At 43.4% G+C, this 20,708-nt stretch overlaps 1 protein-coding gene across 1 annotated transcript; it reads left to right on the top strand.

The window, feature by feature from the left end:
- The first annotated feature begins 4,459 nt into the window (after positions 1-4,459).
- On the top strand, positions 4,460-13,309 carry LOC129338394 (keratin, type I cytoskeletal 14-like). Its single transcript, XM_054992587.1, has 8 exons — positions 4,460-5,027; positions 7,664-7,746; positions 7,875-8,031; positions 10,038-10,199; positions 10,296-10,421; positions 11,364-11,584; positions 12,563-12,603; positions 13,039-13,309. Exons 1-8 carry the CDS (start codon positions 4,542-4,544, stop codon positions 13,134-13,136), a joined length of 1,374 nt encoding a protein of 457 aa, XP_054848562.1. The 5' UTR covers positions 4,460-4,541; the 3' UTR covers positions 13,137-13,309.
- Positions 13,310-20,708: the final 7,399 nt, after the last annotated feature.

Raw genomic sequence — 20,708 nt, 5'->3', positions numbered from 1 at the left:
ATCCTGAATTCCAAAAGCTTTCTGGTTCAGTATGAATATCCCCATTTTGATTGTATTTATTCCCTATAAGAAAGAGACTGGAGATTCTTTACTATTGCATAAGTTTGACTTTCAGAATGCTGGCTGGATTTTTCCCTTTAAAGTTGACAACATTTGCCCATGTTACTTTTTGGGTCAATTGCATATAAATGAAGTACATAGGGTCACCATCCCCAGCTGGCACCCCAGAAGGAGAAAGCAAGGCTCAGGGACGAGGGATTTGGCATTGCACCAGTGCACAATGTCACTTCTGACTCAAAATAGGAGGTGCCATCATTGTCATGCTTTCGATTCACCAAAAACTCTGTGTGATGTCACTTATAGTTTTGTGCTAGATATGATGTTGAATGTTGGTGAGATGATTAATGCCCCTTCCACCATCCTGTTGAGTGCAGTGGGGAACAGAGGAGCAGGCTGGGAACTCTCCTGTTATAATGGGAAACCTGGCCTCCCTAGATGTATGCATTGTGCATTGTGTATAGCAGATGTGGCATAAATGAATGGTATAAAATAGAAAATGTGTCATATAGAGAAGCAAAAGGATCAGAGACAATGGTGAAGCAAATCAATGCCAAAGGTAACATAGCAAACCAAAAGGGATAAACAATGGCCAAATCAGCTCATCCCTACTTTTAACAGAGGTGTGCTGACTTTGTCCATAGTTCTGCTTCCAATGATAAAAAATTGTTTCCAGAGGTTGTGGGAAACAAAGATATTCAACACGTCAGTGCTTCATCTGAGAGCCAAGCCACAAGTGACGCCTGACACAGGTTGGACACTTGTCAGCTTCCCTCAAGTTTTGATGGGAAATGTAGGCATCCTGGTCTTGCAGCGGTAATGGAGAGCCAAGCTGTAAAACCAGGACGCCTACATTTCCCATCAAAACTTGAGGGAAGCTGACAAGTGTCCAACCTGTGTCAGGCGTCACTTGTGGCTTGGCTCTGAGCATGCATCCTCTGTTATTGAGGATCACTGGAAGCAGAATAGGGATGAAGTTATTGCAGAATTAGGTTGGCTGGGGCAAGGTGAGGGAGGGAGCCAAATACATTTTTGGTCCTTGGACCACCATTGTCCTCCACAGAACGTGGCCTTCCTTGGAAGAAGATATCACCACTGTGAGCATCTTGGATGCAAGTCAGATTCATCCAGCTCCTCCTCCTCTGCCATGTCCTGAGGAAAGGAAGAACAACCTACCCGGGCAACTGACCATCCAGGGGAGAGGGACTAGATAAAAGGGGATGGATTCAGCCAGGAGCACGCAGTGAGAACTGACTGAGCTTTGGGTGGGCTGTTATGTCAGAGGAGATGGAAGCATCTCCAAATGAACTGTTTTGTCATTCTATGTGAAGTGCCTCGGACATCCTTCTGGATCAAAAGGCGAATGAGGGTTAGTTTCTCAGTCCACATTGAGGTTTAGGCTACATTCTGTATGGTCAGTTATGTCATCAATTGTCGGCTTTCTTGATTTTCCCTTTATTTAAATTATTATGATAGGAAACCATCTCAGAAACCTCTGCAGTGAGGAAGCATGGAATAAATGTTGTAAATAAAGAAATAACTGTGCAAAGAGTGTTCTCTTCACCACTCAATCAACACAGACCACTCCTCCCACATCTGCTGTTGGGAACTTGGAATGTGAGCAGAAATGGGTGGTTACAACGGAGGAAAATGTTTGCCTCCCCACTCAGATATACCCCACCCCCCATTTTAAAAATAAAGCTTTAAAATGGACAAATGCAGACTGTGGAGAGAAGCCACTGAAAAAAAGATGATTAATGGGGTGGGGGAGGAGAACTAATCAGCCCCCCCCCATTTTTTTTTTTTGCAGTCATGATCCCTATACTTTTTATCCTGGACATTTACACAGGCTTCCAAACAAGCGGATGTGGCTTCTTCCACTTGAATGTATTCCCAGGGCTTGAGGTGCTGCCTCTGCTTTGGCACCTTTCAAGATCCAAGAAGAGGTGAACGAGGCCACAAACTGACTGAACAGCCCGCTGTGATTCACTGAGATGAGAGGAGGGTGCAATGCAATGAGGCTGATGAGGAATCCTTGGAACCTGTCGCAGCAACATTCGATTTATATACCACCCTTCAACTTAATGCCCACTCAGAGTGGTTTACAAAGTGTGTTGTTATTATCCCCTCAGCAATCACCCTGTGAGGTGGATGGGGCTGAGAGAGCTCTGGAGAGCTGTGACTGACCCAAGATCATCCAGCTGGCTTCAAGCGGAGGAGTGGGAAGTGAAACCCAGTTCTCCAGATTAGAGTCCTGCCGTTCTTAACCATTATACCAAACTGGGAAAAAACAATGGCCATTTGCTGTTTTTCCCCAGTGCAGCGCCTGTGTGTGCAGTTTACTGCAGCTCAAGCAAAAGACCTTCCCTGTCCTTCTTTCAGAGCTCCTTTAACTGGAAACACCTTCTATACACAAAACTTTAGCCCTCACAAGTTACAGTGAACACACATACAATCCAAACATGGGATGAGTAACTCTCATACGACATTCAGTGCATGTACATTGTACATTGAAACCCCACATTTATCCAGGTACTAGTCTCTGGTTTCATTTGTAAAGTGAACATGCATTGGCTGTTTCTCACAAACAGGGGTGGGGTTGCCAGTCCCCTTGATGGTTTTATCACAGAGTTTCCAGTGATTCTGAGAGTCTCTCTACACGTTCCTAAGTACCAAGGGATGCTCAGGTATAAGATTGTATGTGTAGTCCTCAGTTCACATGTAGATTATTCTTGTTCCTTGCACTTGAATGCTGCTTTCACAGGAGCCCCCTTTGTGTGTCTGCATCTGCAAGTGATTCTGGAGGGCAAAGCGCCAATTCAGCTCTGTTTTTGCTGTGAGAACAAGTACTGTAGGATCCTTTGAGTTGCCAATTTGCATTTCTTTAAGGTGTGAGAGAGTGTCAAGATCTGCATTTCAATGAATGGATGTGGGGGAAACTGGGATACTTTTAGCAGTTGAGGAGGAACTGAAATCGAACGCATGAATGTATTCACAGGGTTCACTTGAGCATCCCTAAGTACTTCCTAACATATAGAGAGACTGTGAGACAGGTGTGATGTTACATCTGGGGAAGTGACATCAGCTGTCACCCATGCCTGCCCGCCATGTCCCTGCCCCCTCATTCCCCCCAGGATGTACATGTGTTCACTGTAACCTAATGTAATTTGTTTTAATTTGGTAGACAGAAAGGCAAAGTAAAAATGTTGTTAAATAAGTAAGTAAATATGTGTGAACAGGGCTATTATTACTTACCTGCTTAGTAAAAAAAAAAATTAGCAGGACATTTGCTTGCATTAGGTGCAGACTACTTGTGTGCCGCTTTTCATATCACATTAACGCACTGTCCTTGATGTTAAAAGTAACTTAGGAGCAGCTACCTCCAAACAGGGATGAGTAGAATATCTTAGTTCCACTTACAAAAATTTGGACCAAACACAGAAAATTTCCATTCTGCAGTGACAAAACTCCAGAGTGGACTGCAGCATCCATACTAGGTCATGGGTATGCTCCCTAATTGACAAGGGAAATGCACTCTGCACCTGTTTACTTAGTGCCTGTACTCCAGTGCTGAGATGCAGGATAGAAAATAGGGGTCAGAGCTGATGCTATTTAAACCAGTCACAGAGTACGTTCAAGGAGGCTCATAAGGGAGAAGCATGGCTTGAGGGTTTAATAGGAAGCACTGAGGGCTTGAGAAAGAAGCAGAGGTATTTGCATTGCCAAGTGTTCTGTGACATGGATCACAGCCCCCTCTATCTAAATGGGATTAAGTGGCCTATTGTAGGTTTTGGGTACCTTAGACACTTTGTAACTGGGAAGCAATTTTGTGGGAGAAATCATGTCCAACTCACATGTCTTTGCATGTACATATGGAAATTTGCAGCTATTGGGAGAAGTGTCTTTGAAGTAGGAATTTGCTATGTGTGAAAAGGCCCCCAGAACTTTCATATCAGGGTCCCCCTTCCACAACAACCAGATTTACAAGCAGTTTGGGTGCTTTGATTCAAGGTTCTTCCATAAAACACCCTTGTGTCATAATGATCCCCCCCATACAGTCTTTAGGTTCTCCGGGTTTCTCCCAGGATATATTTCCCATCAGAAAACGTGGTAATCTTCAATTGCACCCTTGAGCAACAGCTCTTCTGTTTCTGAATCACACCTCTGTGTTCACCTGGGAACAAAAAGAGAAACACAAAACCACCCATTTACAGGACAAAGTGCATTGGCTGGAATGTGACAAGTGCATGAATAGGCCTGGGGGGAAACAAATGACGATCTTGGAACTTGGCTTGGATACTCATGATGACGAAAACCACAGGGAATGACTGGAAGAGAACAGATCTTTTGCCACAGCAACGCCCCCAGCCTGGGGGATAAAAGGAGCATGGAAATAAGCAGAGCTTTTAGTTTTCTGCTTTGTTTGCTACGCGTTCCAACTTAGTGGGGAATTCTCTCTTTGGGGCTTCCCATTTCCTGGCAAGATGACCAGCACTATCAGGCAATATACCTCCTCCTCCTCCTCCACAAAGGGGCCTGTGAGTTTTGGTGGGGGCTCCTCTCGATTTTCCTCTGTGCATCTTGGAGGGGGATACAGAGCCCCGGGCATCCATGGTGGAGCTGGTGGCATCTCCATCTCTTCTTCCCGCTATGTCTCTGGGGTAGGCAGCTCCTTTGGTGGTGGCTATGGGGGCAGCTACTGCAGCAGCAGCTTTGGTGGCAGCTTGGGTGGAGGCTTCGGGGGCAGCTATGTAGTTGGTGGCGGGGATGGCCTCCTGGCTGGGGGTGAGAAGGAGACCATGCAGAACTTGAACGACCGCCTGGCTGCCTACCTGGACAAGGTGCGTGCCCTGGAAGAAGCCAACAGTGAGCTGGAGATTAAGATCAAAGAGTGGTACAAGAAACAGGGACCTGGTCCAGACCGTGACTACAGCCCATATTTCAGGACCATCGAAGATCTGCGGAGCAAGGTAAGGCAAAGCAGCATCAAGAAGGGCATCAAAAGGGACAGTTGAGCAAACTGACAGTTACTGGCCATGAACAAAGAGAGGCAGCTGTCAAGGAGAAAGACTCTGAAGAAACACTACATATTCCAAAGCAAGTTAGTGAGTCAGGCTCCCTAAATCCTGATTTCAAAAGTGACTTTCATGAAATAGTTATTTTGGCTCATTTATCCTAAATTACTCAAGAATACACGTTAATTCAGTGCTTTAAAAATAATGATGATAATTTCCTGTACTCTGTATTGCAGATCTCATTGTAATAAAACAAAAAGATTATAAAGGGAAGCTCCACCCTGGAATTGCCAACTTGACTGTATTCAATCAGGATGGTGGATTTTTTTTCATACTGTCCGTAATATTAGCATAGCACCAGATAACGTTAACACCAGTTGACAGGACACCATTCTATTCACTGTTACCTTGTATTTTGTTGAGTTTTGCATAGCAGTTTTTTCCTCTTTAGCACTGTGTGTATGGCTATCTCCTGGAAACAGTAAAAACAATGTTAATGTAGCTTTCTGACATATGGCTGTTTGCAGAAGAAGGCAGCTCCCTGCCCCAAAGAGTTTACAGTCACTGTCAGATGCGCATGGAATGAAAGGGGAGAGGGTGGGATAGTGAAGGAGGAATGTGATCCAATGCAGGAATGTACTTGATCATTGATTGTAAGTAGCTGTGCTGGTCCAAAAGGAAATAAATTTAGAAATTGTATAATATCTTTTTATTAAGACAAATCAAAATATCACAAAATAGAAAATTTTCATATTCATCAGTATAAAAACACTTCATTGGATAGAAAACCGTGGGCTTTGTTTCAGATGAGGAGAAAAGCAAAGAGAGCAAAGGAGGCATTTATTATGATGCTGAATGCAGAGCAACACAAAAGAACCAGCAGAAAGATGCCAGCATATAAATGGTTAGGAAAGGATGTGAGAGGCCCTGATTCAAACCCCTCCTCATCCATCTAACTCACTGAGGTTCCCTGGGCCAATTATCTGTCTGCCAGTGCCTACCTTGCCTCACAGGGTTGTTGTGAAATCTGAAAGAGATGAAAATTTTAAAAATAAGCCCTGCTGGATCAGAGCAGTGGTCCATCTAGTCTATCATCCTCTTTCACACACTGGCCAATCAGTTGCCCTGGAGGGTCCATGAACAGGACATGGTGGCGAAAGCCAGTCCCTGAAATTGCCTCCTAGCCACCATTATTCAGAGGTTTATGCTGAATTGGGAAGTGTTGTGTACATGAAACAATGTTACTAGAATAAGTGCCAGGCCACCTCCCATAGTGTTATTCTCACAGGGATGTCGCTTTTGTGTAGGCAAAGACATGTTCACACAATAAAATGGATGCAAATGAGGGCAAAAGTTCTATGCAGCGCATAGCAAATGTTTCCCCAAGCAGGCAAGTTATAGGAACATCACATTTGAAGTGGCCGTTAAGTCCATAAGGTTGGTGAGCCTGTGGACACTTTGGAATTTTGATAACAATTAGTGAGCACCACCACAAAATGGCTGTCATGGAGAAGGCACAGCCAACTATAAAATGGCTGCCATAGGAGCTCGGGCCAATCACAGAATGTTGGGAGGTTCCAAGTTAAGTGTCATCCTGTGATGGAGGCAGCTGTTTTTGAATGGGTGCTCCCTGGAGACACTGAGCTGGAGGAAAGCCAAAGCTGACCTTCTGCTTTGAAGAAGGGATGTTTTGGGAAAGAAGCAACTGGGCACCAGGCAATACTTTGGCAGACACTATAGCACCCATGAGTATCACATTAGGAACCACTGCCCAGTGGAAAAGGTTATGTATCCTCCCACTTAATAGCAGCTTGATCTGCAGAAATCAACAACTGACCTTCCTCATGTCACAGAGAAAAACGTTATCACTTGCTCATGTCCATATGCACCAGAGCAGGAGATGTATGAAAAGGTTAAGTGAGGAGAGTCAGTGGTGAAGCGTATGTATCTGTCACACAGGTGGGGGATCCAATAGATGGTGAAGGGGCAAATCACTTCACAGCCAGTGCTCATAGCTGAACAGAGATTTGAACACACAGCTCCCACAGACAAGCCAACACTCAGTAGATGATACCGGCTACAAACACATTTGGACATCTTCACAGAAAGAATCCTGCTTCCTTAAAAGATTGGGTTTAATGCCAGAGGGCTATACATCTATTTTATGCATTTAGGGCCAGCTTTAATATAAAGCAGCTGTAGGTGCCTGCCTAGAATGGTAACTAGGAAGCGGTGATGCTTTTGCTGCATTTCCTGATGAAGTGGAAACCTTGATATACACAGTCATGTTTTTAGTAATAGCAAGCTGAAATGACATCCCCAAGGTGTGTGATGACATATAGTTACTGCATGATGAGAAAAGATAGCCTGTACATGTTCAGAGAAGTTCTCAGGGCGAGCCTGGCTCTGTTTCAGGCATCTCTTGGTGTTCCACACTGAAACCCAGTCTACTCAAAATACAATGCTAGATGTCGGCTCCAACAAAACTCAAACCTAACTTGCCGGCTTGTTTTCAAATGAATTGTAGAAAAGGTTGAAAGAATAAAAACTCTACCCTGTTAATACAAACTGTATGTCTTCCCTCTCTGCAGATTCTTGCTGCCAGTGTTCAGAACGCCAGCATCCTCTTGCAGATTGACAATGCTAAACTGACTGCTGATGACTTCAGAACCAAGTAAGTCCAACTTCACCTTCAATTGGAAGGTGGATTATATTCTTCAAGGCTGTCTCTGTGAATGGAAGTAGAATGATGGGTATTGGCCCATTTAAACTTTCCTTTTCCCTGTCCCTTTGTGGATGCAGGTATGAGGCAGAGACGGTGCTGCGCACGAACGTGGAGGCGGACATCAATGGTCTGCGCAGAGTCTTGGATGAACTCACCCTGGCCAGGTCTGACTTGGAAATGCAGCTGGAAAATCTGCGGGAAGAGTTGGGTTACCTGAAGAAGAACCATGAGGAGGTGAGGGAGCCAATCTGCCAGCACTGTAGAGGGAGAGATATTCTTAAGAAGGGGAGCCTAAGGTTATTAGCAGGCGCATCCAACACTCATTCATTTTCCCATTACCATATGCTGATCTCAGATTTGAACTCAATGACACCCTTGAAAAGTTTTTGAAAAATGCTCTGAACTCAGTTTGTGATCCAGACATTTACTGAACAATTCACAAGACCATAAAATTTGGGCTGAGTTCACACAAGCACGTCAAACACTTCATTTGTGTGCAGCAAGGTACCTGCACATTTGATTACAGAGGCTCAGTTGGAATTGGCCCCCTTAAAAAGCACTGTTTTGGAAGAGGAAGGACAGTTCTGCTACCCCAATGTAAAAGTCACTGGATTCCATATGTAAAGTATGGGTTGGATCAAACTAGCTTTTTCAGTGCTGAAAAAGAGAAGTCCCCTTGGATCACCAAAAAATGCTATTCTGGGGAGCACAGACAAGAGCCATGTAGGGTGGGAACTGCTGTAAAGAGGGAAACTGTATGAAGGTGAGTGAAAAAGCTGACTGGATCCAACCCTGTAACTGTGTGAATCTGGACTAGATTTTGCCCAGTGAAGACTATTCCAAGTTTGGGAGCGGGCAGATAACTTGATATAGAAAAGAAAGCATTAACCACAACAAAACCATTATAAGTCTCACAGCTAGATTGAAACAACTCCATTGCAGCTAGACCAATACGAGAAAAGAATCCTTGGAGAAAGCAACTGAGAACTAGGGGCTTTGGAAGTTGAAATTGTAACAGTGACCTGTGGATGCTTAGAATTCATCCTCCAGTAGCCCTCCGATTAATTTGCTAGCTGATGAGATAAAATGACTGGATCTACGATAGCAGCCATTTCACACTTTCAAACAACGAACAGATAGGTTAAAAAATTCTACACGTTAAAAGCAAGTGTGAAAGTAGCTCACAACCCTTGTTTTAGGGTTAGTCCTCCAGATGCTGAACAAATACCTATACCTTTATTCAGGGCTTTTTTTCTGGGAAAAGAGATGGTGGAACTCAGTGGGTTGCCCTCAGAGAAAATGGTCACATGGCTGGTGGCCCCGCACCCTGATCTCCAGACAGAGGGGAGTTTAGATAGCCCTCCGCGCTGCCAAGCGGCGCAGAGGTCAGTCTAAACTCCCCTCTGTCTGGAGATCAGGGGGCGGGGCCACCAGCCATGTGACCACTTTCTTTTTCTTTTTTAAAAATTGTTTTTATTAGGTGAGAATATTAATACATACTTTCAAATAACATCTCAATATTATTTCCCCCCCACCCTTTCCCTCCCCCCCTTTTTCAGGACTTCCAACAGTTTTCCAACCCTATATCTTAATCTATTCCTAATCTATCCCCTTTTTCTGTAACTCATTATATCATGTTTACATTCTGCTTTGTTAAACTAAGCCCTATCTGTTAGCTTCAAATCTATTATTATTAACTTAAAATCTATTATCTATTACTATCTGTTAACTTCAAATATATTTAAATTTAAGCTAACAATTAAATAAAATATCTACTTTATTAATTTTACCAATATCTATTAACTCCAAATCCACTTAAATTTAGGCTAACAATTAGCTAATACTTCACTTCATATGGTAAGGATTCTGTCTCTTCCAATAAAAAAAAACATTCTAATAATTTTCAAATTGCCATCATTCCCCTTTCACGTCCCACTTCTTTTCTAAATATGTTTTCAATCTCCCCCAATCAGTAAAAAATTCTGCTAAGTTCTGATCTCTCAGCTTTCTTGTCATTTTATCCATTTCCGCCATGTACAGCAATTTATACATCCAATCTTCAATAGTTGGTATTTCTTGCACCGCCCATGTGACCACTTTCAAGAGGTTACGGAACTCCGTTCCCCCGCGTTCCCCCTGAAAAAAAGCCCTGCCTTTATTGTAAACTCTAAATATTGCAAAAGAACATTCCAACTGACAATACTATTGACGACTTAAAAAGAACCCTCCTTCCATTGTAGGAAATGAATGTACTTCGAAGCCAAGTGGGTGGAGAAATCACCGTGGAAATGGATGCCGCTCCTGGAGTGGACCTGACCAAGATCCTGGCGGAGATGCGCGAGCAGTATGAAGAATTGGCAGAGAAGAACCGCAAAGATGCAGAGCAATGGTTCTTCACCAAGGTGTGCCATTTGGGGGACAAATTGATGTCCTAGGAAAAAAACATGGTGCCCCCCTGAGCTATAACTAATCACTCTGTCATCTCCTTTTCCTTGCAGACTGAAGAGCTGAACCGTGAAGTTGCTACCAATACACAGCAGTTGCAGAGTAGCAAGTCGGAGATCACAGAACTGCGGCGCACCATCCAAGGCCTGGAAATAGATCTCCAAGCCCAGCTCAGCATGGTATGGGGCTCTGTCATTCTTTCCTCTGCCCCTCCAACCTCCAATTAAGAAGCAATTTACACAATGTCTCCCTGACCTGGTTTATTGGAAGTCCAAAGAAAAACAAACTTGAGTCTTTTAGCTGCTCTGTATTTCTAGCCGTTGGATAACAATGCATTTTAGACAACACCCATTGTCTAAACAGGTTTCCCAAATGTTTCTCAAATGGGCTGAATGGAGGCCCCCCCCCCACTGTTTCAGGTCAGGTAAATGGGCAGGGTGGAAGGCTGAACCCTCTTCTTCATATGCACCCTAGCCTTGGTCCAAACTGGACATGGCACACACAAGATTGAGGACAACCCTTATCTCATGTGAAGGAGAAGTCCAACTGAAGGCCCTGCTCTTTCCCTTCCGTAGTTCAGGGTACAGTGCAGAGGGTCTCAAAACAAACCTATTTCTGCATCCTTAACACATGTGAGATAGGTAGATTTACTGCAGGACTTGAGATATTTTGCATAATCCTTCCTGACACCACAGTCACAAGGAAGAGTCACTATAGTGCAAGTGTTGTGGTAAGGAATTCTAGGCCGTTTCCACACACGTTGAATAATGCACTTTCAATGCACTTTAGTTATCCTTTAGAAGTGGATTTTTTGTTCCACACATGGAAAATCAGTTATAAATGTTCACTAAAGCGTATTGAAAGTGGATTATCCAACATGTGTGGAAGCAGCCGTAATCCCCACTCTGCCATGAAGGCTTACTGAATAGCCTTGGGTCAGTCGCTTGCTCTTTCAGTCTAACCTCCCTCACAGGGTTGTTGCTGTGAGGATAAAATGGAGGAGGGGGAATGTTATAAGCTGCTCTGGGTGGGAGGAAAATGAGGTATAAATAACCCAATAGGGAGGAGTACAACTTCTCTCTAGTTACTGAATCTGTTCCTGCCATGTTCTCTTTCCCCAGAAAGCGGCATTGGAAGGCACCCTGGCAGAGACAGAAGCCCGCTATGGCACCCAGCTCACCCAGATCCAAGCTCTGATCACCAGCGTGGAGGAGCAGCTGGCGGAGCTGCGGTGTGACATGGAACGCCAGAACCACGAGTACAAGATCCTCCTGGATATCAGGACCCGCCTGGAGCAGGAGATCAGCACCTACCGTCGCCTGCTGGAGGGAGAGGAAGCCCAGTGAGTAAAAGGGAGTTACATAGGTGTAGCCAGCCAAGTTGTCAAGGTCTATGAGAGCAACCATTTTAGCTTTTCTGAGTGATTGCTGAGAGGAGGAAGCCTCTAAATGGCACTTCTGGGTAGCTGCCCTGGTCCAGTCATCCTGTCCCACCATTTCTAAATTAGTCAGTCACTTCTGGTTATCATGGTTGCCACCAGGGCTTTTATTCTGGGAAAAGAGGTGGTGGAACTCAGTGGGTTGCCCTCAGGGAAATAGTCACATGGCTGGTGGCCCCGCCCCCTGATCTCCAGACAGAGGGGAGTTGAGATTGCCCTCCACGCCATGCAATCTCAACTCCCCTCTGTCTGGAGATCAGGGGGCGTGGTCACCAGCCATGTGACCATTTTCAAGAGTTTCCAGAACTCTGTTCCCCTGCGTTCCCCCTGAAAAAAAGCCCTGGTTGCCACAGCATCTACATACCTTGCTGCCCTTGTTTGATCTTAGAAACCTGGTACATTGCCAAAAGTGATGTTAGGCTAGCACAAAAGCCCTTATGGCCAGTCCCACCCACTCATTAGCTTATTATTTAGTACAAATGATTACAGTGTTGGGCCAGAGGGGAAAATGTAATTAATGGGTAGAACATGTTCCAATGTTCTGGAAGATTTCCCGAGGTTTGCATCAATTTTTAAATCATTATACCACAAAATGAATCAGACTCCATTGGATCTTATCAACTTTTCTGCTCGATCTTGCCCAATTCGCTTCCACATTACCACCTTCATCCCACATGGCTTTTGTCCACGTGAGTCCCACAATCCCTGACAGCCCTTTCCGTGGCCCTTTCACTGGTTTTGCCAGTGGAAAAACTGTCCTGATCCAACCCAGTGTTTGCTTCCTACTGCTCATTAATGCCTCTGATTACCATCTCTGCACCATCTTCACTGCAATGGAAAACTCATGTTCATATTCCTAATTCAGCCTCTTTTTCCTTGTAGCATTTCTTCCCAATACTCATCGGCTTTGTCTGGCAGAGACGGTAAGGATCTGTTATTTTTGTTACTGAATTTAACAAGCCTATAATAAGATTTAATTTTAAAGACTTCTCTTATAGTGGTTAGGAATATTTGAGTACTAATACTGATAAGAATCCTGAAGCACTGAAGATGTACAGCATAAAGTTAAGATTGTACATTTATCAACAGTAAAGTATTGATCATTAGAAAAAGCAGAGAAGTTGGAATATGCCCAGAGGAGGGTAAGGAAGAAGGCAGAGGGTTTATATAACAAGCCTCTAAGGACAGGTTGAAGGCACTAGGATGGTTCTGTAAAAGTGAAAGCATGGATTAGAGATCTTGCTTCCTTCTACAAATATGCTAAGTCCCAAACTGGATGTCAAAGGTAGATGCGACTTTACTTTTACTGTTTGTCTTTTCTTCAGATAACACTTTCCTGTTCCTCTCTCCATTTATAGCATCCTCAACCACCCGCCAGGTCCGCACAATCGTCGAGGAGGTCCAGGATGGAAAGGTGATCTCAAGCCGCGAGAAGGTCCATGTCTCCAGCTATTAAACCTGCCGGCTGCCTTGCCTGTTCCAGGCACCGTGAACCTGACCCGCTTCTTTCCCCCTCGCATGTGATGCTCCTTCTGGTGCTCAGGCTCCTGCCTCAGCATCCAGAATTTGAGCTCTGTATGGCTATTTCCACAAATTTCCAATAAAGCTTTTTCATTTCATGCATTCAAACCAGAGGTTTTCCTGTGTTCATTTTTAATGAGGTGGCTTTGCTGGGCTTTGTGCCCCGTCATCTTTAGTTTTCCTGAACTGATAAGAGTGTCCAAAATAACCTCACATTATATATAATTTATTCATTGAAATATGTATACCCTTCCTTTGCCATAACTTACAGTGACTTTCAAATTCAAATAAAAATACAGTAAAACTCTTAAAAAACTCTTGCCCCCAAATGCCTGCAGTTTATAGCCCATTAAAAGCCCTGGCAAATAAAATGTCTGCAGTTAAGCCCTGTTAAAAGCCCTGGACTTGCAGTGCCCCCTAAACACTTCCTCAGGTTGCCTATTCCATGGGATAGGAGCTATGACTAAATAGGCATGAGCTCTAGATGCCCAGCAGGCTCCCTAAGTCCAGTTTGTTTATTGACTTCATTCACACTCCACCTTTTTCCCAGGGGAGCTTCTGACATTCTTTCCTTCGCCATTTTATCCTCGTACAAACCCTGTGAGGTAGGCTGGGCTGAGAGAGACTGGACCAAGATCACCCAGCAAGCTTCCCTGGCAGAGTGGAGATTCAAACCTGGGTCTCCCAGATGCAAGTCTGACACTCTAATACAGCAGACTATCAGGTGGTAGCCTGAAGACTGCAGCTGGCACAAAGGGACATATGGGGTTGGGTCCAGACTAAATTTTCCAGTAATGGAAGGGAAGGGATAATTTCTCTTTCCTCCTATAGACCCAAGCCATTCCTGAGGGTCCCTTGCCCCCAGAAGTAGAAGATCAGTAAGCTGCTGCAGAGTTGGGGGCAAGAATGTTCTTTTTTTACTGATCGAATTCCTTCCATTAGCAGAAAATTCAGTCTGGATCCAATCCATGGTATGAGATGGTTCCAGATAGGATAGTGATTAGATTTGATTTCTTGAGCCTTCATATCACAGTAAAAAATGCTGGTGCTCTATGACATGTATCTGATGATCTAAAGGGGTTGAACACATTCCAGAATAGTGGTTGACAATGTGATAGGTCCTTCCAAAAATGCCTTGAAAATGGCCACAAAGCATTATGGAATTGAAGCCCACTGAAATCAAGCACCTTAAATAGAGATGATGCTGCGTCGGGTTGTGGTTGATACCTTTCTGAAGGTTATGAGAGAGTTATGAGATGTCCTCTAGACACTGGTTCATAGCCAGGGTGGGAATGACAGAGTTATTGCTCCACCTAAGAATACGCTCCCCCCCCCAAATTTCTTACTTGGAGGCACTGCAGTTTGAATTTAAAGATTGCTTTTAGAATATGAAAACGAGTGGATAATTTTTTTATTTATGACGTCCATGAGCAATGCAAGATCCTTAATGAAAAGTAAGGGATAACTTAAGGAAGCTATTGTTTATTGCAGGAAGATGTTCACTAGATAGAAGCTTCTGAATTTAAAACTGTAAGTCAGGGAATATATTTTTGGCACTATTATATGCAAGAGCTCAAGCTTGGCAACAGCACTGAAGGGACTCCCTAAAGTTACAACCTCTGGGGAGGGGCTGGAGAACTCCTGAGATTACAACTGATCTCCAGACTGGAGAAAATGGCACCCTTAGAGGGTGGACTCTATGATATTGCACCCCACTGAGGTCCCTCCCTGCCTAAACTGTGACCCCAGGCTCCACTTCCCAAATCTCCAGTTATTTTGCAACCTGGAGTTGACAAATGTACTCCCTGTTGACTATCAGTAAAATGGTTTCCTTTCTATTTGTTTCCTTATATCTCCCCTTGGTAGCCCAATTGCAGTGCAATCCTAAGCAGGTCTACTCAGTGGGGCTTATTCCTAAAAAAGCTGGCCGAGTCCCTGCTCAGGGATCTCCCATAGTGATCCTCCATAAATTAGTTAATAGACCTGCTCTTGAATTCTCAAGTCAAGTCAAAGAAGAAAGTTTCCATTACAACTTTCAAGAAGAGGATGAATTACCAGGCCTGGGAACAACTGCTCAGACCTTTCAGGAAAGAAATTTGAATAAGCCCATTAACCATCCAAGGCATTCTCCTCAGGGTCTGCACTGGCAAATGACAGAACTATCAGTCATTGTTAGGAAGCAGGGCAATCTTTAATACTTTCTTTCATGCTGTATTACTGTATTATACCACAACTACAAAAAGACTCATAAACAACCGTACCTTTAACACTCAGGCTGATTAAAATTGGTGTCTTCTGACATATCAACCATGCTTAAGGGGATTATTTTACCAAGAAAATGAATTCAAACTTGATAGCCTCATATTTACACCAGAGATCCGTATGCCTCAAAGACCTTGAGCAAGTGAAGCCATACAATTAACATTCTTGCTCTAGTAGCAACCTTTATGGCCAGATGCACTATCCCAGTGTCATATTTTGTCTCTGTTCAGACATAATGTGAAACCATGGTTTAATTTTACGATGGTTAGTTTGTGAAACTAGGATTTTGCTTGCATAGGATCATTTAAATCCTGATTTGCCTCAACAAACGCTGGTTTCATTGTCTTTCCTCCACCTCCCTCATGAGACCCAACTGGTATCTCAGCCTGAATTGTAGCAAAGTAGCCATTGGGGCATGTCAAAGTAGCCATTGGAGCATGCTGTCCATGTCAGGATGTTCTCATTCATATGTCATGCAATACTCTATTTAAGATCAATTATGGTTAATAAGCTAACTTCAAACCATGGGTTCAGATCCTTGGTTGATGTACTCTAACTAGCTATAATGAATGGAGTGGGCCAAGTTTGGATGAGCAGACTAACTATAGTTAAATTAAACCGGGGTTTCACTTTATGTCTGAACTGAGCTATTATATAGAACACTATTTTTATAGATATCACATATTTAAGTCTACACCCACAGCGCCATTCAAGACTAGATACTTTGGAATAATCCATTTATATCCTTCCTAACAGCAACAATAAAACCAAGATAAGTGAATATAATAATAGGTGAATATAATAATGTAACAGAAACTCAAATAGTGTTTGTGTCATGAGTGAGGGTTCCCATCATTTGTCCCCAAATGACTGGGGAAAACTAGATATCTTTTTAGGAAATCCGTAAGCAAAACTATTACCCAAGTAGAGGGTCTCCTTGCGTGTTGGGGGAATTAGCATGTAAGGAGAGGCAGCGAGACTTAGTGATATCTCCATCTATGTATATGAGGATCATCCCTTCCAGAGAACTCTTTTAATAACAAAGCAGATGTTCAATCACAAGAGGTTTTATTGAAAATAATAAAGGTCAATCGCACACCAAAAACACAAAGCACATGCTAGAAATCAGGAGGAAAATTGGATAGAGAGTGTTGAGCGACCAGCGGGTCAATGCTGGAAGAGCTTAGATGGAAGTCTGAGGGTGGATGCTGGATCTGAGAACATGTACACACCTAGGGTGGAGGAACGTGCCCTGGGGCAAGATTACGTCTTCTGCCTCCCAAACAGTAACTTAATGGTTGTCTTTGGGATGAGACAAAGAACTAGAAAGCTGTCTCCAGGGTGAGACAATGAACTGGGAAAGTTTGATAAAGCCTTCCTGGGCAAAACTAAAGTTATCAACAATGATTGATGACCTGTGAGGATGGGTGGGTATGGCTATCAGAGTCTTGAATCACCTGAAAATGGGAGAGTGGATAAGGGACGATCGGTAGAGTGTGTTAAGGTGATTCATTCAGAAACTCTGAGCAGACCCCATTGCCTTAGGATCTTTGCACATCTCCGGGCTGTGGGAGCTGAAAGCTGGTCTTGCCTGGCATCTCACATGCTAGTAATTTTCCATCTTCCAGCCGAGATCTGGCTTCCATTTTTCTGCATGGCTAAGCAGCGTTTCTGTGTTTAAAACACATACAGAGAGGTGCTTATGATATTGCCATGTTCATAAGCCTTCTTAATATTGTGGGAGCAAGTCTGACCACTAACAATTCTGCACTAGGCTCTAAGGGATCCATGGCCCTCTAATGTGTATTTCTTCTTCCCAGAATGCAAATACTGTTATTTAACACCTATAGCAATTAAACTAACATCTTTGTGCACCTAACACCAAAGTCTGGCAAGACAGGGTCTTAAGATTCTGTCCAGGAACATCTATTTTCTCCTTCATCTTAATTTTTGGGGGTAACATCCAGCCTGATGAAGAGTTCTGATGTGCTTGAAAGCTTGCACAATGTTGTATATCATTTTGGTTGACTCTCATAAAAAGTATCGCCCTTACCTGGATAGCTCAAGCTAGCCTGATCTTATCAGATTTCAGAAACTAAGCAGGGCTGGCCTTGGTTAGTTCTTGGATGAGAGACCCCCAAGGAAATCTAGGGTCACTATGCTGAGGCCACCAATGGCAAACCACTTTGGTTAGTCTCTAGCCTTAAAAATCCCAGGAGGGGTTGCCATATGTTGAATATGACTTGATGGTTCTTACTACCACCACCACCACCAATAAAAGGTATTACATGAATTTTCTTTCTCATTCTGGATTTGCATAAGCTAATACAGCTGTTTACAATTTTTATCCATGAAAAGGATCCACGGCTGGTTTATATTTATCATGGAGAATATGCCCTAACTCTATCCTAGCTTCTTCAATAGGGCTTGGAATATGATCTGGAAGTGAGTTTTTAAAAGCTAGGTACTTGGTCCCATTTTTAAAAAAATCTTAGCAGAAGGTTAATTACAAAGCTCTGCAAGCCCTCCCATTACCTGTCAAGAAACCATAAATTGTTTTAAAGACTTGTTTAAAGCCATGATTTCCTTTCTAAGGAAGCCTCTTGGCCCAATGGCTGTACTTGCCCAGGTGCCTCTTTACAAGCTGCAGCTGCATCTTGCTTGCAGGCTGTCATGTTTTGCTTCCCTTTGAGGTAGCCAATCTGCAAAACGTAGAATTTATAGCTGCCGGGATGGAATTGTTAGGGCCTGCTTTGGAGACTAGTAAAAATACTTGGCTGGACTTTCTAACACACCCAAAGTTGTCATTAGTTGTTATGTATGTCTGTGTCTTTGATCACACTACGGAATACAGGATCGGGATCTCAGGTGCAGAACTGGGCTGATCCACAGAACACTGCAACCTCAATTCTAAATATGCCAGATGAGTGGATATCTGCTAGAAGTTGACAGGGGCATCTCCCCTCCCCGCAATCTCCCTCTTCACAATATTCCCTCCCCCCAATCCCACACCCATAGCTGGTCCTCTTTCACTGCTTCCTTCCCTTCCTTGTAAACTCCCCATCTATCCCTGGCCCCATTATGTAGATTTTTGAACCATATTCTAGTGCCTGGTTTAGAATGAGATATAATGATGTAATTAGCACAACTGAACCCCCATGCTTTATATTTGAAACTGGGGGACAAGGGAAGCTTTCATTTTAAAAGTTGAATTTCACAAGAACTTTAATTAAATTGTAATAGTAGTTAGATTGGCAACCTTGTTTTTTGAGGATATACTAAAAATAAAATAATGACACACGAAGACCATGAAAACGACTTGCAAAATTTATCAAATGCCAAAATAATAAAAGAATCTGAAGGCCCCTTTGAATGAGCAGCTCATGCCAAATGGGACTTCTACCCCTCTTTTCCCCCTGCCCCACTGGAAAGATGTGCTCCATAGGGGCACGACGAAATAGAACCAGAACAGCTCATTTATTTATTTATTTATTCATGAAAAGCAGATCCTTGAGTACACCTGAGCTTTTCTAACTGTCATAGCGAAACATCTTCCCTACACTACCCTGCAATCAGCTTTCAGAACTATCATGGGTTAGAAAGTGACTCATCTGCAGTGGGGTAGGGGAGCTGCCATTCAGGAGTGACATAAAAAAGGTTCACTTAAGGATATAAGCATCCACGAATATGCCTAAAGAGACTCTGTCATGTCCGGGGCCCTACTACTCGGCAGTATCACTTGAAAATGGATCACAGCTGACCCGCCACAGAGCAGGATTGGCATCCCCATCTGACAGCTAGCGCTTGTGCAGGGCATTCTATGCATTTTCAGAATGGCGCATGTCTGTGGAATTGGGAATGTAGAGGTCTATCGCACCCTTTTAAAAAGATGTATAACCCAAAATAGCCATCTGCAGACATTACATTCTGTTTCCTTCCTGCAAAGTGGGAACCTGCTTTTTGTGTGTATCAGTAACGTACAGATCCATGTAACACACTTGATGCGTACGGTCACTTGAAGAACCCTTGAAAATCAATGTTCTGGTTCACATGAATGGAAGCTGTCCCTGCATGTAATATCCATGCAGCGTCTCATTCACACAAGCCTGTGATTGCATGAATTGGGTGCATTGGAAGTTTGCACAAATGTAACGGGTATTTGCACAGCCCTAATGTAACATAGTAATGCAACACAAAAAAAGTGTGAAGACCAAGATTGGTTGTGATGTTTCATTCTGGGTTCATTTAGTGGCAAGTCTGGATTTCTTAATGTGTGAAATGGTTTCCACTGTAGTTTAAAACCAGGCAAGTGCAGGTGTTTCAAATTAAACATAAGACTGGCACAAATTCACTTTTCCCCGTTGTCTTCCCCATTCTCGAAATCTAGATCAGAAGCTCCTTGGGTCAGGGACCTGATGCGATTGCTTCTATTACTCTGAAATACCCAATGTGCCTTGATAGCACTGTATCAATCACAAATAATGATAAAGGATGAACAGGGCAATGGCCCCAACACTAGCACAAATAGTAAAGAGGGAGGATGAAGAGTACAGGAAATAACAATATATAATAATAAACTCAATGGCAAAAATTTTCAGTTTTAAAAATTAAAAAAATCAGTGTTTTGCTAGCCCTAGCTGAAAGCAACTTCATGATTTCCCATCTCTTTCATTAGCAGGGTTTTCTCAAAAGAGATACCTGGACCCCATCCAGCCTGGACCCCGTGCACATGCCTTTACTTTAGCTGTATGAAATAGGTCATGACAATCCACTGGTGAAGAATAACACTTATTGCATACTTAGATGGCATGGTATTAATATTTCACTCACATCATCTGGGACTGCAGATGCCTAGCATTCAGTCAGGGGTGATCCCTTTTGGTCCTTGGCCCCAGTCAAGCCCTGCAAAAGCATGCCATGATGGAAGTGAATTATGGTTCCTTTCTGAAACAGCAGCTTCCAAAATCACTGGCCAAGCACATTCTACCAACAGCCCTATCCTTCCATTCCATCACTTTCGGAAGACAATTTATTGCAAACGCTTTGGTGTTAAGAGACCTTTGCCTAAGGCTGCTTGCTATGTTCAAAGTTCCAGAAAGAGCACTCGAGGATATATATATATTTAAAGCCCAAGCAGAAAGAAACATGGTTAAGGCAGAGAGCTTTGGCTTCTTGGAAAGGCATCAAGGCGGCGTTCTCAATGACCCCTTCCACATTCCATGGGCCGGATACAGACACCTTAAAA

This window comes from Eublepharis macularius, chromosome 12 (assembly GCF_028583425.1).
Source record: "Eublepharis macularius isolate TG4126 chromosome 12, MPM_Emac_v1.0, whole genome shotgun sequence".
Classification (NCBI taxonomy): domain Eukaryota; kingdom Metazoa; phylum Chordata; class Lepidosauria; order Squamata; family Eublepharidae; genus Eublepharis; species Eublepharis macularius.
Note: the sequence above shows the minus strand (reverse complement) of the source record. Positions and strands in the feature narration are given on the sequence as shown.

Excerpts from the sequence above, each read along its gene's own strand:
- LOC129338394 (XM_054992587.1), top strand. The coding sequence starts at position 4,542 with ATGACCAGCACTATCAGGCAATATACCTCCTCCTCCTCCTCCACAAAG. Across the intron at positions 5,028-7,663 it reads TCGAAGATCTGCGGAGCAAG|ATTCTTGCTGCCAGTGTTCA; the intron begins GTAAGGCAAAGC and ends CCCTCTCTGCAG. Across the intron at positions 10,200-10,295 it reads AGCAATGGTTCTTCACCAAG|ACTGAAGAGCTGAACCGTGA; the intron begins GTGTGCCATTTG and ends TTTTCCTTGCAG.